This window comes from Anser anser, assembly GCF_964211835.1.
Source record: "Anser anser genome assembly, chromosome: 7".
Taxonomy (NCBI): Eukaryota; Metazoa; Chordata; class Aves; order Anseriformes; family Anatidae; genus Anser; species Anser anser.
In genome coordinates this window covers 28007863-28023473 of record NC_139727.1, presented here as the reverse complement: position 1 = coordinate 28023473, position 15611 = coordinate 28007863, and the positions used below count along the sequence as shown (strand labels likewise).

At 51.7% G+C, this 15611-nt stretch overlaps 1 protein-coding gene across 2 annotated transcripts in view; it reads right to left on the bottom strand.

The window, feature by feature from the left end:
• Positions 1–212: 212 nt before the first annotated feature.
• The window catches only part of SUFU (SUFU negative regulator of hedgehog signaling), an 84076-nt gene continuing 68677 nt past the window's right edge, over positions 213–15611 (bottom strand). For both annotated transcript variants that reach the window (XM_083844809.1, XM_083844810.1), the window contains exons 11-12: positions 4205–4273; positions 213–706 (exon numbers count right to left, since the gene is read on the bottom strand). In XM_083844809.1, the coding sequence (XP_083700935.1) occupies positions 617–706; positions 4205–4273 (159 nt within the window). In that variant the 3' untranslated portion in view covers positions 213–616. The remainder of the gene's footprint in view (positions 707–4204; positions 4274–15611) is intronic.

Here is a 15611-nt window from a genome sequence, read left to right as displayed (position 1 = left end):
TGCCTAATTTGAGGGCAGGGAGGATCTGGGTTTGTTTTTCTTGACTGAACTAGAAAGTTCATCTTTAAATCTGTTCAGCTTCAAGCATGTGAGCTTTTGGCCTCCTTTAAACAGGGGAAATACCATTCCGTTTCTGAAAAGAAAAAAAAAATAGCACATGGAAGAACAGTTCTGCAGTCAGTAAAAGTTTGGCTAACAAAAGGACTCCAGAGTCACGTAAAGAACATTTAATCCATGGATTATAGGCTCGCACCTGGCAGAATGCATGTGTAAATACAGGCGTGCAGAGCGTCTACACCCTGGGCTAAGGCAGAGGGGAGTTCTGTAGCTAGGAGAGAGAAAGGGTTCTTACTACTGATTTTCATAGTTAAATATTTCTCACTCGCACTCACACATACGCAGGCTGTTCCCAGAGAGCTCAGCCTTGGGAAGGAGAAAGGAAAGGGCTCAGTTCGGTCTGGGCTGGTGCTGAGGAGCTCCTCTTCTGTTTGCAGTGGTTGTGCAGCAAACTCTTTTATTTGCAGGCAGAGTTTTTACTGCATTAATTATCCTGTGAGTCACTGGGTAATGGACAGTAACTTGGCTCTCCCAGTCGTTAGGAGGGTGTAATTCAGCTCTAATGCAGCGGGTTGTCGAACACAGCATCTGGCAAGATGGAGACTTTCAGTTTCTTTTCGGGCCAGCTGTACTCCTTTGGAAGTTTAAACTGTAAGGCAACACAGAGAACCAGTTAACATATATCTCTGCAACCTCATCCACAGGAAAAAAACCAAACTCGTTACAAAGGCAGGCAGCCCCCCGTTATTATTATTATTTAAAACAAGAGGCCACTAGGAAAACATTTCCCCATCAGTATGTTTTGGACAGCAGTGGACATTAGATAATGTGGCCTGTGCCTCAGCTGCCAAAGTAAAGTTAGGAGATTTCAGCCCGCGCATTATTTATTTCATCAGATGGATTCCGGAGGGTTTCTGCTCCCATCACCATCTCCCCTCCCTGATCACACCGAAAATTCCCAAGTCTCTCCCCTCCCACCCGACCGTGTCCCTTTCCCTCCACCTGGCCCCCGGAGCCCCCCGTTTGCTTCAGAGGGAGAATTTTGGCACGCAGGGCGGGGTGTACGCGAGCTAGCGAGGCTCTGCTGGGGGACAGGATCAAGAGGGCTTGCAAGGGGCTCCGGGAGGGCAACCGGGAGGGCAACCTGTGCCCCGGGGAGGGGCAGGGTGCCTGAGCAGCACTTCTGCTCCAGCCCAACCCAGCCGGTACAAAGGCTTTGCATTCGCACAGGCACTCAGCTGCTCGGGCTGTTTTGCAAACACAGATTGAAGCGCGGGGAATGGAGATTTTTGCCCCGGTCTGGTTTACACAGCAGTGTCTCTGGCCAATGTTTCCCAAACAGAGCAAGCCTCCTGTCCCACTCGTCCCAACGCTGCTCCAGGACACCCCGCCCAAGGCTACGATGTCACCCCCACATCTCTGCCCCCAAACGTGACCGCCTGGGACAGAGGTCCAAGGAGCCCCTGTCGCAACCACGTGCATTCACACAGAGCTCTCAAAGACAGCGAGGGGGTGCGGGAGGGAGCCTGGAACCGAACCATCACAGGGAGGAAGGACACCGGCCATTCCCAGGCATTAACATCCCCGCAGGGGTTAACATGGACCAGGCCCTCCCACCGCAAAGGGCAGGCACAAAAGGATGGAGCAGGGGCAGCTTGGGAGGCATCCGTGGGGTTGACAAGTGCAGTCCCGGAGCAAGAAAAGCTCCCCTTCAGTGTCACTTCAATTTTGTTCTCACTGCTGAGCTGGCAAGGACATGCCTAAGAGTGCAAGCAGTCCAAAAAAATGCAAACACGCTAGATGTAGAGCTAGCAAAGGCTTCAAATCCTTACGTGGCAACACGGCAGCTGGATTTATGCTGTTCTCTTTGAGGATCTTTCAGGCTACAGATCTGCCCCGGCCATGGCTGGCTGACAACCACTTCTGGGCCTGCATTGCAGGCAACCCCGCTGCCTGGCCTCAGGGTCCAGAACACATCGGGGACAGCTCTGGAAGCCAGTTTGCAGGATGATTTTGCCTAAAACCCTGCTGCACCCATGGCGTAGCACTGCCTGATGCAGCAACAGTCCCTGACACCCCTACGGCTCTCCCAGGGAGGAATCTCGCTGGGATCCCACACCACCAGCAACAAACGGACCTGGAGGCAGCTGCTCCAGGACCACTACAGACACAGCGATCCCCTCCTGCAAGAGTCCTCTGACCAAGGCCAACAGTGCTGGAAGCTACACGGGGCTACGTACATCAGAGAGCTGGTGCAAGAGAAAAGTGACCTGCAAACAGTCCACCTTTATCCCATTAGTTGTCTTTCTTCCCGTAAGAGCCCCACTCTGAAGGACATTAACAGGCTCAGTGGCAGGTTGCTGCTGGAGAAGTTCCCCTCCAGCTGCCTGCTCCAGAGCAAGGACGGCTCTAGCAGGTTACGACTTTGCTCCTGACCTTGCTCTGCCTGCAGCCCGCGCACCAGGGTGACTTGCACTCGGTGCCCATCGACCCTAATACGCCAGGCCGGCGGGTCAGGGGCTGACCGCGATCCGGGGGCACAGCAGGATCATTCAGGATACTGCCTACCACAAACTCCTACTTTTTCTCCTCTAGGAAACATCAACAGTCCCAGTCCCACTTAGGGCTGTTTTTTTTTTAAACTCAAGCTCTGTGTATAGCTTGCACCATATAATCTAGTGGTCCCATACAGCCCAGGGGATCCTTCTGAGTTCAAGGTCTAGGGTATGTAAAAAATAAGCTGAAGCTACTCAAACAGCTAATTTCACTTAACAGGGGCAGCTCGTTATGTAGCGAGGGAAAGGCTTTCCTTGCAGCGCCGACGGGGCTTCATTCAACCACATGAATATCATCAGGAACCAGCCAGGGCTGCTGAGGAATGCGTGAAGTTGGCCCAAACTGGGATCCTGCAACTTACAAATCCTTGGAGGGATCTAGATGCTGAAAGATCACATTTCATCTCAAGCATTTTTCCTTTTTGTAAACAGCAGCGGTTCCAAAGCGCTCCTCTCGGAGAAGCCATCCTTTGCGTTTCTTTGTTTTTCGCTTTTTAATTTAGCAAAGTCCCAGCAGCTCGGAGGCGAGCTGCCATGCCCAGTGCCTTCGCCTCTCGGCGGAGAGCAACGTGAGCCGTGCGAAGCCTTAACTGCAGGGCCTGCAGACCAAGAGCTCCCGGGCTCCCATGTCACCGGCAAAAATGAGCTTTGGATTAGGTTTAACTGGATAAAAGCTGGCCTGAAAGTCCCTGCCCAGCCAGCAGCGTGCTCCCCTCGCTCACGCAGCGAAGAACACCCTGGCATTAAATCAGCTCCGGATTAAATAATTAGAGCCCTGAGATTTTTCCTGGGGGGAGGGGAGTGGGGCGAGGGATGGGAGGGCTGCTCTGCAAGCCAAGGAAAGTTTCTTTAGAGTCTGCAGGGAGCTGTAAAAAATGGGATTAAAAATATTACATGTCATTTCTGCCACTGCTCTTTGAAGTCAGGCAGAATATTTATATGGCATGCATGGGAGACAGGGTGTTAAATGTTCCCCAGGAAGAGATCACATGGCAAGGGGAAGTTTAGCACCGCACAGCAAAGCTTTCTAAAGCTCCCTCGGCTGCTGCTGCAACGCTTCCAGGCTGGTGATGGTCTTTTGCACACTGTGCACCGGCTTACAGGGGTGGCAGGTGAAGGCCAAGCAGCAGACGTGAAAAACCCCCCGTCTGCTCCCTGAAGTGGAAAAAGGAGGCCCCTAGGACAGATTGTTCGGCAGCAAATGTGCTGCCACCGCTTTCAGCCTTTCTGAGAGGGGGAGAGGAGGTGTGCTGGGGGCTGCTCTTGAGGATGGTGTTACCCACAGCACGGAGACAAACCCTGATACCCGGCCCAGGGGCGGCACCGCTTCGACTCGGGGTGCTCAGATACTGAGTTGGGAACAATGCTTGTGGAAAGGATGCGCAGCACCTCCTGTAACACCCACCGCTGCCCTGCATTTCTTGCAATCCCTTCTCTCAGTGCCTTAGCCCACAGCAGATGTGATGTGAAGGTCTAGCAAAGCCTCGAGCCTACAGGGCAGGGCTGGGTCAAAGCAAGCTGCGGGACGGGGCGAGCTGCAGCGTTGCTCTCTGGGGCAGTACCTGGGGGATGCGGGAACAAGGCAGCCTTACCTCCTCCGGAGAATTCAGATCTTCTAAATCTTCCAGCATTCTCTCTACGAACTCTTCGGTCAATAGGATCTGCAAAGGAAAGACAGCAGTTTATGCCTCTGCACTCCCAGTTTTAGCTAATTGCCGAGCAGCAGAACAACTTCTGCACTTGAGCAGGCCGGACCAGCTCACTCCTTCCCCACGTCCTTCTTTCCTGCAACACAAAGGTTTGAGGGCAGGAGCTCCTAACTTTGCCTCTCGCCTCAACCGCTGCAAAAAATGTTAAAATTATATGGCAATCTTTTTTGACCCTCAATTATCTTCCTAAGTCTAAAATTAGAGGCTCGGCTTTAGACAGACAGAGTGGGGAAGGAGGAAAAGGGGTCAAGATAACAACTGCTGGAGAGGCAGTGGGAGACAGAGCTGCTTTCATCTGATTCCTTGAAGTGAAGCTCACAGCTGAATTAGAGAACAGCGGTGCAGTGAGAGCCCGAAACCTGTGCAGAGCCAGAGCTCTGGGCAGGCGGAGGGCTGTGTCTGACACACTGTGTTGTTTAGACAAACTGAGCGCTTGGCAAGGGAGGTGCCCGTGGTGGGAGCTGAGGTCCCAGGACCCTGGCTGTGGCTCCTGGGGACCCTTCCCACTCCTTGCCAGGACAGCAAACACAAAGTAGCCCATGAAAGGGGCTGCTGACAGGCCGAAATCCCCAGCTGAGGGCCACGGCTCCACAAAGCCCCCCAAGTCACGCAGAGCAGAGGCACCGAGGGGAACCAGCCCCAGGAGTTCAAGGGGAGAAACCACCACCCTCTTTACAAAAAAGCACGCACGAGCCAAAAGCAACCACGTCCTGCCTCTCCGTGCAACAGCCACGAAGGCCAGAGCTGCAGGCACCCAGCGGGTTTGGCATGGGAGCCGTGACGGCCATGCGGGACGAGGCCAAGGTCCCCACACGGCGCGGGGGCGTCGCAGCGACGTTCCTGGGAGCTGGGTTGCAGCAGTGCCCGGTGGCTTATCCCCAGCTGAGCCTACAGGTCTGGTTCTTCCCCGCCGCTCCTCCTTTCCTTCCTTCACTCCACCCTTTCCTCTGTCCCTGGCACCGCTTTCCATCCCGAAGCGAGCACCGTCCCCAGGCCCCTTCCTCACCCTCCCCTGGCCCTGGAGAGTCGAAAACACTAAATCCAGATCTGAGAGCTATGATGCTTCTGAACTTCTCTTCCCTTCTACCTTGCCACCACCGCGCACTGATTTCCCTGGGGATGAGGGAGCTACAGCCTCCCCTCTCCATCACATTTCCCTCCTTGCCTAGCTTCGACCTGCAGCAGGCTTCAGGCCAGGGTTTACGACTGAGCTGCTCAGCGTGGACGCAGGCAGCTCCACCAGGCCTCTCTGCTCATACCTCGAACCTGGAAAAAAAAAAAAAAAAAACACAACCCTGCTGCAGCCAGGAGCCAGGATCTCGCTGCTTTGGACATGACTCTGCAACCTGGCACCACTCCGCAGACTGGCAAGCCGAGAAACATCGCGCTGAAACACGCAGTGCCACCGCAAACTGCTGCAGTCTCCTTGCAGGAGGCCGTAACCGCTCTGCCTGTCGGACTGGAGACACTCGTTTGTTGGCTGCCTGCAGAACGAGGAAGCCGGCTGGCCGGGCTGGAGGCAGGAGGGCGACCCGACCGCTCAGCTCCGGAGGAAGAGCTGGGTGGGGAGCCGGGGCTCCGGCGCGGAGCAGATCGCTTTCTGCGGAGGTGCAGCCTGCAACGGGGCGAGGGAATGAAAACAATTTGGCAGGCATCGAAACGCAGAGAGCAGCCGGAAAAAGGAGGAGGAATTGGTATTCACAGCAATCAGGCAAGGAGGAAATGAATATTCAGCCCTCCACGGATGAGCAAAAATGCCAGAGGCTGGGATGGGTGAGGGAGCAGGAATGAGGAGCCACGGCTTTGGCAGGGGAACTAGGCGAGGAGCAGAGCAGGAAGACCCCTGGGCGCTCCCAAGGTGCCAGAGGCAGGGGAGAAATGGGAACCACGTGTGCAAGGCAGCCAGCTGCTCTTAGCCTGGTGGAAAACAAGGCAGGGTGTGCAGGGGTAAGCAGCAAAGGGTAGAGAGAGCGAAGGGGGGACAGGTCAGCTCTTGGCTAAGCCACAGGCTCGCAGAGCAGGGACAAGCCCACGCGGAGCACTGTGGCTAGCACCGACCTGGGGAGCGATCCCCGGAGCTGCCTGAGCCCATCTGCAGCTCGCTGCCACCCTCTCAGCAGAATTTGTTGATCTAGCTGAACAAAAACCAAATTCCACTGATTTAGCGAGCCGAACTGGCTCCCTGAAGGGCCTGACAAGTGGAGTGGGACAGCCGTCTGCAGCTCAGCTGTCTCAGGGACCGTGTTTGTGGGATCTCAGCGACGGCAGCCTACGCTGTGCAGCGCCACGGAGCAGGCTGAGAAAAGATCGCAGCGCCGTGCTGCCAGCCCTGCACAGACACTTAACTTTGGTGGAGGGCAAGCGTCTACGGCTGCAGTGACAAACCGCTGCAGTGACATTCACGCAGCGCGTCACTCGGAGCCTGTCCTAAAGAGCCAGCCGCAGCCTGCGTCAGAAAAAATATACCCCAAACCCGACTACCCCGCGCAGCTGGGGAAACCTGCCCTAATTCCTGGAGCAGAAGGGAGTCTCCGAAACACGGGTGTAACCAGAGGTGCACGCGAGCTGGTCCCTCGGCAGCACTCTTGAACTCTCTGGAGGATGCAGGGGAAGGCAGGCGCTCTCAGCACACCAGCTGCTGGAGAAAGCTTTGAAGCAAGAAGCACAGCGATCCTGGATTCGCAGCCAGACAAGACTTCTCCTCTTAGAAGCAGCCCAATTTAAACAGCCCAAGAGCATTAAGGTCTGGCCATAGATCAGGCTGACACCCACACCTGCGATCAGCAAAACCAGCTTTGTGCTGGTGAGCGAGTCCTTGCTCCTATGGAGGAGGATGAGAATAAATCCGATCCCATCTCAGCTTCTCTCACTCACAATATTTCAGGTTTCCAGTTCTTGCAGCATGCCTGCTCCTGCACAGTATGATACCCCATTACATTAACACACACACGTTATATGTGCATGATATTAAAGGTGACATTCCCAGCAAATAAACATGACAGACTGCCATTGCTCTAGGCACCTAATTTAATTTCCTTTGGGATTTAAACCTTAGAAGCTCAAATTAAACAAATAGGCCCTGTTCACTTTATATTTCAGACCTGAATCTAGAGTTTTCCTCTGATGCTGTTAGCCGATCTTATCAACAGGACACTGCACAGAGATCATAATGATGAAGCAGCTTTTTCGCTCCACAAAGGAGAACAGAGCTGCAGCCAGGGGAAGTCTCTGCGAGCTGGTAGGCAAATGAAACAGTCCCTAAATGCAGAGACAGCCTTTTTCCCCCATGAAATCCCTTGGCCATTGCTGAAGTGACGGAGCTCTCCCGAGCAGCAGCGGGTGTCCCCCAGCGCTGCAGCAGCTTGGTGCTCGCAGCAGCTTGGTGCTCGCAGCTCTGTGTTTTCACAGCTCTGTGCAAACATTCTTGCCTGCCCGGCCTGCTGAAGCTGGTTGCAGGGTGTAGCTCGGCCTTTGTGATGCCTGTTTGCAGTATGTACAAGGGAATGGCCTTGCCAACCAGCTGGGAATATCTGGGACATTCCCTTTGGTGCTGCACAGTCCTGCTTGCACCAGGATCTCCGTGACCTGACCCGGAGAGGCCCAGGCAGATGCCATCCCATTGCTAGCAGATCCCTACTCCATTCCCCATGCGCTTTGCATCTCTGTGAACGTTGGTAATGCTGCAGGTGCTTGGAAGAGGATGGCTACCCTAAAGATAAGTCCCAGTTTTCTATCACAGGTACCTTCCACGCAACCAAAGCCCAAAATTTTGGTTCTAATAGCCGCATGTGTCCAGACGCGTTACGAAATACCACGCCAGGCAGCCTCGTTCAGGTGGATGCGTTCAGGGAACGCGCTGTCTGCGAGCATGATGTCTCCCTCTCGTGGCAAGTCCCACCTGAGCCTGCTCAAACCTGCTTCTTACCTACGGGACTCTGCTACAGGTCAAGTGAAGGAGACTGTGTTGAAGCTTTCATTGTTGAAGCTTCCATGCCCGCAGATAGTTGAGAAACCTGTATCGTGACTCCTTACAGGTAGGCAGCTGCGAATGCAGGAAAACAGGTGAGATCTGAAGATGTACACAAGGTCATGGGGCTCTGGAACAGTTCATCTGACTTTGAAAGCAACCTGTGCTTAGTAAAACATTAAAGACTTTATAGTCAGCTTATAGGTACCTTACACACCTAGCACCCCACCTCTCGCTTTAGGGTTCAACCCTACCACGAGGACTTGACATTCTGTGACCACAGGTCACGCCGATGCTGATAGCCCGGCACATCTGGCAAGCCTCTGATCAAAGACGACCCTCGGAAGCTGAGCTAGGAGCTGAGTTGCAGCTCTGTCCAGCTTCAGGGAACACGCTTTGTCCAAGGCAAGAAGAGACTGACCCAGGGACAATTATGCAGAGATGCTTTAACTGATAATACCCATTTTTCTTGCCTACCTCAAAACAAAAGAAAACGATCCCACACTTTGCCCTAGTGCTTTGTTTGCATTAAACATTGCCACTAGCTTTTCTAACAGGTTTGTCAAAGAAAAGAAAACGTGTTTTATTAGATCTGGACTTAGCACAGAGCTGGCTTGCATGGCTCAGCCAGAGAAGGTGGGGACACGTCGCAATAAACCCCTGTGTAAATCCCAACCCTCCTCAGACACTGCCCATCCATACAGATGCTGTGCCTGGAATGGGTGGAGCAGCTGTACCCTAAGCCGCATGTCATCTGTTACCTCTGCAAATACCCAGCAGCTTTTAGGAGCCCTTTGCCCTAAAATCATTTCAGACTAATTCCTGTCGACAGCCCAACAAAAAATGCAGCTAAGGCGTGTCAGCATTCCCCCCTGAACTTAAACGTTACCCGCAAACCCCCTCAATGAATTTGTGCCACTAGCACCCCCCAGCCCATCTCTCCACAGTCCCCCTGGCCTGGCCTTATTCGTGCTGCCTTGCTTTGGTTGCAAGTGGTTCAGGGCCTTGTCACCACATCTTTTTCTGTCATGCCCAGCCCTGGCACTGGCTCCAGAGGTACCAGTACTGCAACAAACACCTTCGATGGGAAATTCCATTCTTGCTCTTCCAGGAGATTCATAACCCTCCGTGTCAAGGAAAACATCCACTCGCAGATGCCTTAGGGACCCTATTGCTTCACACCGTGATGTTACAATCCCAGAAGAGGAAGTACAGGATGACGCCAGAAGATTTTGACCTTGTGGGATCTCTCCATGACATTCCCAGCTACAAGGCTAGTCCCGGGGGCTCCTCGTAGCCCAGCCTGACAAGACCCATCTTGCAGACAGGGCTGCCTGCAGTGAGCACACAAAGTTTGGTTCAGCTGGAGAGGGCTGGCAAGGGAGCCAAGAGGACAGGCAATACCCATTCTTTCAGAGTGAAAATGCTACAGAAGAACAGGCATTTCAGGGAATGCTCCGAGCAGATGAGAGAAGAGCTACACACAGTAGCCAAAATGTACTTTGAGTAGCAAGGGAGAGGCACTAGTCTGTCGGATAGTCAGCCAGCTTAAGAAGGATGGAAGAACTTGACTCATCTAAAACTAGCCTGGACAAAGCACTAGGGAACACGCTGCAGAAGGGTTGATATGGGAAGGATCGTGATGACCTAACGGGACGTTTTAACCTCTAAAGCAAGCTTTTCCTGGTGTCTCGTGAATTCAGACAGTGAGAAAGAAGAACAAAAGGCGATATAAAGCTATGAGGTTTTGTGCAGTACTGGGGGGATGATGATAAACTTACTGGAAAGCGTTAGCTTAGGTTGTCCTAGGCCCGGCCAAGAATTTGGGGAAAGCAACCTAACAGATTTAGAAAATGTTTTTCTTGGGACAGATACATAAAACTGTTTTGGGTAAGAGCAGGTTGTAGTTGTACGTGACTGAAGCCAGTTTGCGGGCATTGTCCTTAAACTCACCAGGCTAGGCACAGCACATCTAGTTTGGTTCTGGGCACATCTATTCAAGCTGGGGAGACCAAAACCCATCCCCTACCACTTCAAAAGAGGACTTGGCCCATAGCTGCCACTTACAGGCGAGCATCTCAAGTACCAGAGTAGCTCTTCCAAATGTTACTTTGAACCTCTGCTGCTGCCATTATGCCAATGTGCATAAATGATTTAACATGTGGTATAGCAGAGAGAAGAACCAGATGTGCTCATTTCCAGGGGAATGTCCTAACGCTACCGGAACAGAGTCATTCTCTTGTGCTGTCTCTGTGACTAATTCAGTGTTTTATATGATGTGGAACGACTCCAATTGGATGAGCTGAGGAAGAACCAAAATACCCTATAGCTGTGGTGCCCATAAAGCTAAGAAGTAGAAATAGGGGCTGAAATAAAAGCAAGGGAATAGAACATGAGTTTCTCATATCCTGGGTGAGTGGTTTATCCCCCAAACACTGATTAGAGAAGGCAAAACTTCTAACAACTCCAGTTCCATTCTGTAAAACTAGATTTTTTTGGGGCTGTTTTTATTGAAGAAAACCTTCTATTTCTGGTTTCATTCAACACAAAGGGATTTTTTTTCTCCTTTTGGTTTCTTTAAGGCTTTTGTTTCAGCAAGAAAAACTGAAAAATATTTAAAGATTGAGCTCGGTCTGATCTTCTTTCCCAGATTTTTCACTTAGGTTGCCAAACCAAAAGAATGGATCGTCCCCTATGACCCTGCTCACTGCAATCTCCCCCCACCCTACAAGTGCCAGCACAGATAGCACATGTTGATAGCTCCTGAATGCTGGGTGCTTCCCACAGGTTCCAGGTACCTATCCTGCCTATAAACTTGCTTGTTTAACATTTTCTATGAGACATTTGACCTTGCTGTCCTAAACCTCAACTTATTTTTCCATGCTGGATGTCTTGGTTTTGATTTTTTTAAGGGTTTTTAGGGGAAAAGGAATCAAGTTATCTCAAAGAGGTGTTTTGGAAAACGTATCTTTTGACAGTGCTAACAAATGTGGATAATCATTTTGTTGCAAACAACTGGAAGTACCCCTCACGAGGAGGGCTACAAAGATTAGCAAAAAATGTTCTAGAGGTCAAAGGAGCCCTTCTCTCCATCATGAGAACGCTTTGCCAAGACAGAAGCCTCTGGAAGTGACTGTTTGCCCACAGTCTTTCAGGGAAGGGCAGAATAATGAACTGAAGAGCCCTTCTTCATTGAGCACGTCCTTGCCCAAGACAGCTTTTCCCCAAACACAGGGCAGAGGCAGCTAAGTAGGACTTTCCCTTCCGATCATTCCTCCAAGCGATGAGGAATTGCTATGGCACCACGCACATCAGGACGAAAGGCAGGGAAACTCTCCAGCGCTCTCAGCATTTCTGCTGGAAGTCAGGCAATGTGGAGGAGGAGAAGGAATTTGCCAACTTGAATGAAGGGGAGGAGAGAAAAGCAGAGACGGGCCAGGATGAGGGGAAGACAAAGACACAAAAACAGGATGGAGGGCAGACCAGAGGCCAAAGCCGGAGGCGACACAAAGGGTAGGGAGCCGGGAGCAGAACCCCGTTTCCACAGCCTCAGCATCCACACAGTGACTGCTGGACGCTGCAAAGCCACTGGCACAGGAGGCGAGCAAAGCGTCCTCCGGCAGGGGCTGGTGCCAGAGGATAACACCCCACCGCAGCTCAGCTCACGTGGAGACAGACCTTGTGCTGAGAATTGGAGGGCGCCAACTGCAAATGAACCATAGCCTCCATCTGCCTAACAGCATTTGTTTTGAAACGGAGTAAATTACCTGGAAAAAAAAACAAAAAAACAACCACCCTCTACATTCAGAGACCAGCAATATCGGGCACACAAAACTTTGGAAATGGCTGAATAGAGATTGCCTGCGCAATGCTAATTTGGCCCCAGCGTACGTCTGCATCACGAAACAAATCTGTAATCACAAGATCGCCTGCAGTTTTTCTCCCACAAGACCTCTGCCCTGCTCAGTCCTCGGGATGGTTCTGCTCACTGAATGCAGCATTAGTCATCATTTCTTTTCATTATCATTCAAGTTGTTTGCCCGTTCCCTCCTACTCTCTTCCCCTTTATTTAGTATGCTCCATCCGACTACTGCCAGCATGGATTACACTGGAAGCACCAAATCTTACCGTCCTTACTGCTCGCACAGTCTCTGACGTGCTCAGCCTCACATTTCTGCGAGGCAGGGAGCGCTCCTCTCCCTGCAGCAGATGGGGGAGGGAGCTAAAAGAAGCTGAGACCTGAAAAAGTCTCCGAGAAAACCTATAAGAGCAGGGGGTTGAACATGAGTCGTCGACTCCCAGGCTGAACCCTACACCCCATAGAGTTCCCTTTCTCTCTCCTGACCTGTAAGAATGAATTTTAATATCTTCCTGAAATTGCTTCTGGTGTTCATCTGTGGTGCTGGAATGCTTGGCAAGCACTGAATTAATCTTCACAGGATGACTGGAAGGTTTTCCTTAACAGACAGGGGAAAACAAGCGAAGAGGAAATTGAGTCTGAACGTCCACTTCTTGCAGGTGCCTGCCTCAAGACTCGCAGGTCCCTGTTTTCCAGCCCACTCAGCACTGTGGGGCACAGGGGATCTGCAGCAGAATTCCTCCTGGCCTCGGGTGCTGCTGGCAACATGGATCAGACCTCGGGTCTCAAGCTGACCATTCAGAAAATAAGGAACACAAACTCATTTGCCACCTGTGAATATTTTAGCTTAAGAATCTAGAATAACATTGAGAAAGAACAGAGTAATAGAGGCAGGGACAGGATCCAGTTCTCCAGGGTAACATTTAACAGGCTTCACCATGGGACTATTGTGATTTTTTGCAATTACCTGCCTCATTCACTACACACCTTCTAATTCTGACAAACAAACCAAGTGGAAGTCCTATAGGCGAGAGTCTACCTTACTCCATACTCCTGATTCATTCCCAAAACACGCTGTATGCTTGTGCACTGAATGAGGCATACCTTGTAAAAAAAAATAAATCTAATCATTCAATTAGATATGGCACTGAAATAGACATACGTAGCAGGGGCAAGACTGTTGTTCAAATACTTCTTAAATTCTGTATGCTTGATTTTGCAGTTAACGAGGACTCTTTAACTATAGGTTTGTTTTTACTGCACTGTATTGGCTTGTATGTCAGAGTTTGCAGCAATATCTGATGCGTAACATGCACGTTGCACATGATCAAAGACTCGACTGTCATCTTCTTCCCTAGAACAATGACTGCCTAAAGCAGCAGGAGCAGAAATTATCTGAAGGTAGTGTTAAACAAACCTCCTTCTCCCCTCTGGGGAGAGTAAGCAGTCCAGGTGAGCAAGGTAGGAGGGGAGAACAGTCTGCTTTGTGCTAGACGGGCAGAGAGCTCCACATAAAAGCAGGGGAGCTTTGCAGAAGCATGTCCTGACTCCCATCACTGGAGACTTAATGATGGTAATTCCCAAAGGATGATGCATGCTGACAGGCTTTGACACAAACTACCCCAGGATAATATTAATATGTATTAAAGGCTCAGGCAACTTTATTGGGTCGGGCTTGATCAGTAACACATTTCAACAGAGCGTCTCTATCATCTGCCTGAACATAAGTGAGGGAGGGAAGGAGAACACACGCACAACCTCACCTTGCTTCGGGTAGGTTTACAGACAAACAAGGTTGATCTGTGATGAACCGCGTGCTTGGCACAGCTCAGACCAAGGACCTCGGACACTCTGCCACGAATACAAATGTGTCTGTGGGGCAGTTATTGTCAGAGTCTTTGTGCAAGATCAACGTCCTTAACCCCCTGACACTGGGCCAGACAGCTCCTGCACAGCCTTTCACCGTGCATCTGGGACATCTACCCCTCGGAAAGGAGAGGAGAGGAGGCAAGGGGTGCTTAGGAGGCAGTGTGGGGACACTGCTGCCACAGCACTGGGGGAAGGGGGAATGGAAGAAAGAAGGGCGGAAGCCTTTGATCATGTGTGATGTTAATGCAAGTGTTACACATCAGAGGCTCTGCCACAGTAACTAGCATATAAACAGGAGTCTAGTGTTAACAAGGAGGGCTTCTTGAATATGTTTGTATGTTTCTGAGTCAAAGCAATTTCCCTATTCAACAATACATGACACAGTGGAAGAAGTTCAGAAATAAACCAGCCTGACATGCTTAGACCTTTAATAGAATTTAGCTTCTTAGAACTAATTAAATGTTACTTAAATGAAAAAAAAAATTCCAAGTACTTGGGAGAGGTGCCAATTTGACAGCTCTGGAGAATGAAATAATCTAATCACCCCCAGAGCACGGGCAGCAGCAGGACAGGCTTCCCCTAGTAACATACCTCGAACGTGACCTGGAAAGGCTGTTGACAGAAACGGGGCGTACAATCATCGTGGTCTAATGACTTTTCTGCTGAGACTGCTAAAACGGCTCCTGCCGAGCGCCAGCTGCGGCGGCGATTCGGACACCTGCCTGGTAGGAACGGCGCCGGGACCTGCCAAACTCCTGTCACCCGCTAACCGTCCATCAGAGCCAGCGACTCTCAGATCATCACTCAGCCCGGGCTGATCGACTGACCCACCTTGGACACGCGCCACACGAGCCCACGAGATGTAAACAGGAGGTACTGTGTTTAGTCTGCACGTTTGGGCTCCCACCGCACCAACGCTCGGGCCCAAGAGGAGTCAGTCGCTGGCTGCCGCACAGAGTGGAGGCCGGGGTTTTTCGTGCCTCCTCCCCAGGAGGAGAGAGGCCTGCCGTCTCTCTTCCCCTGCACGGTCCCTCCGTTTACAAGCCTTTGCAGCAAGCCCCTGCATTGCAGTGCTGTGTTTCAGGCGCTAGCTCTCCTTGGAGCTCGTCGCCGTGCCTGGGGTCCCAAGCGAGGGAGGAGGCAGAGCCCCTCCGGGCCTCGCTGCGAAAGCTTGGCGGGGCCTGCCAACTCGGCCAGCCCAGGCTGCGAGGGACTGAACCCAACACAGCTCGCCTCCTCGGAAATTTTGCGCACCACAATTTCTTTTACTTCTGAAGCAAAGCCACACGAACCTCCCTCCTCCACTCCCAACACCACAAGGGACTGCAGAGCGCAGATGAAGCCTCCCGTTGCATATTAAGCCAAGAGCCTCAGACACTCCCACATGTATCTCACAGAGCCGGGTGCTCCTCCTCTTGTCCCAGGCTGCTTCTGGCCTCCCTTCCTCCCCCACCCGGTCTGTCCTCCTTCATTCCCATCACAGGATGGGGCAAGAGCCAGCACAAAGGCAGTCACATCAGAAGAGAAGATCCAATGCACTGACCTTGTGTAGGAGACAAGCGAGGGAACTTGCTTCTCCCTACCCTGCAGGAGCC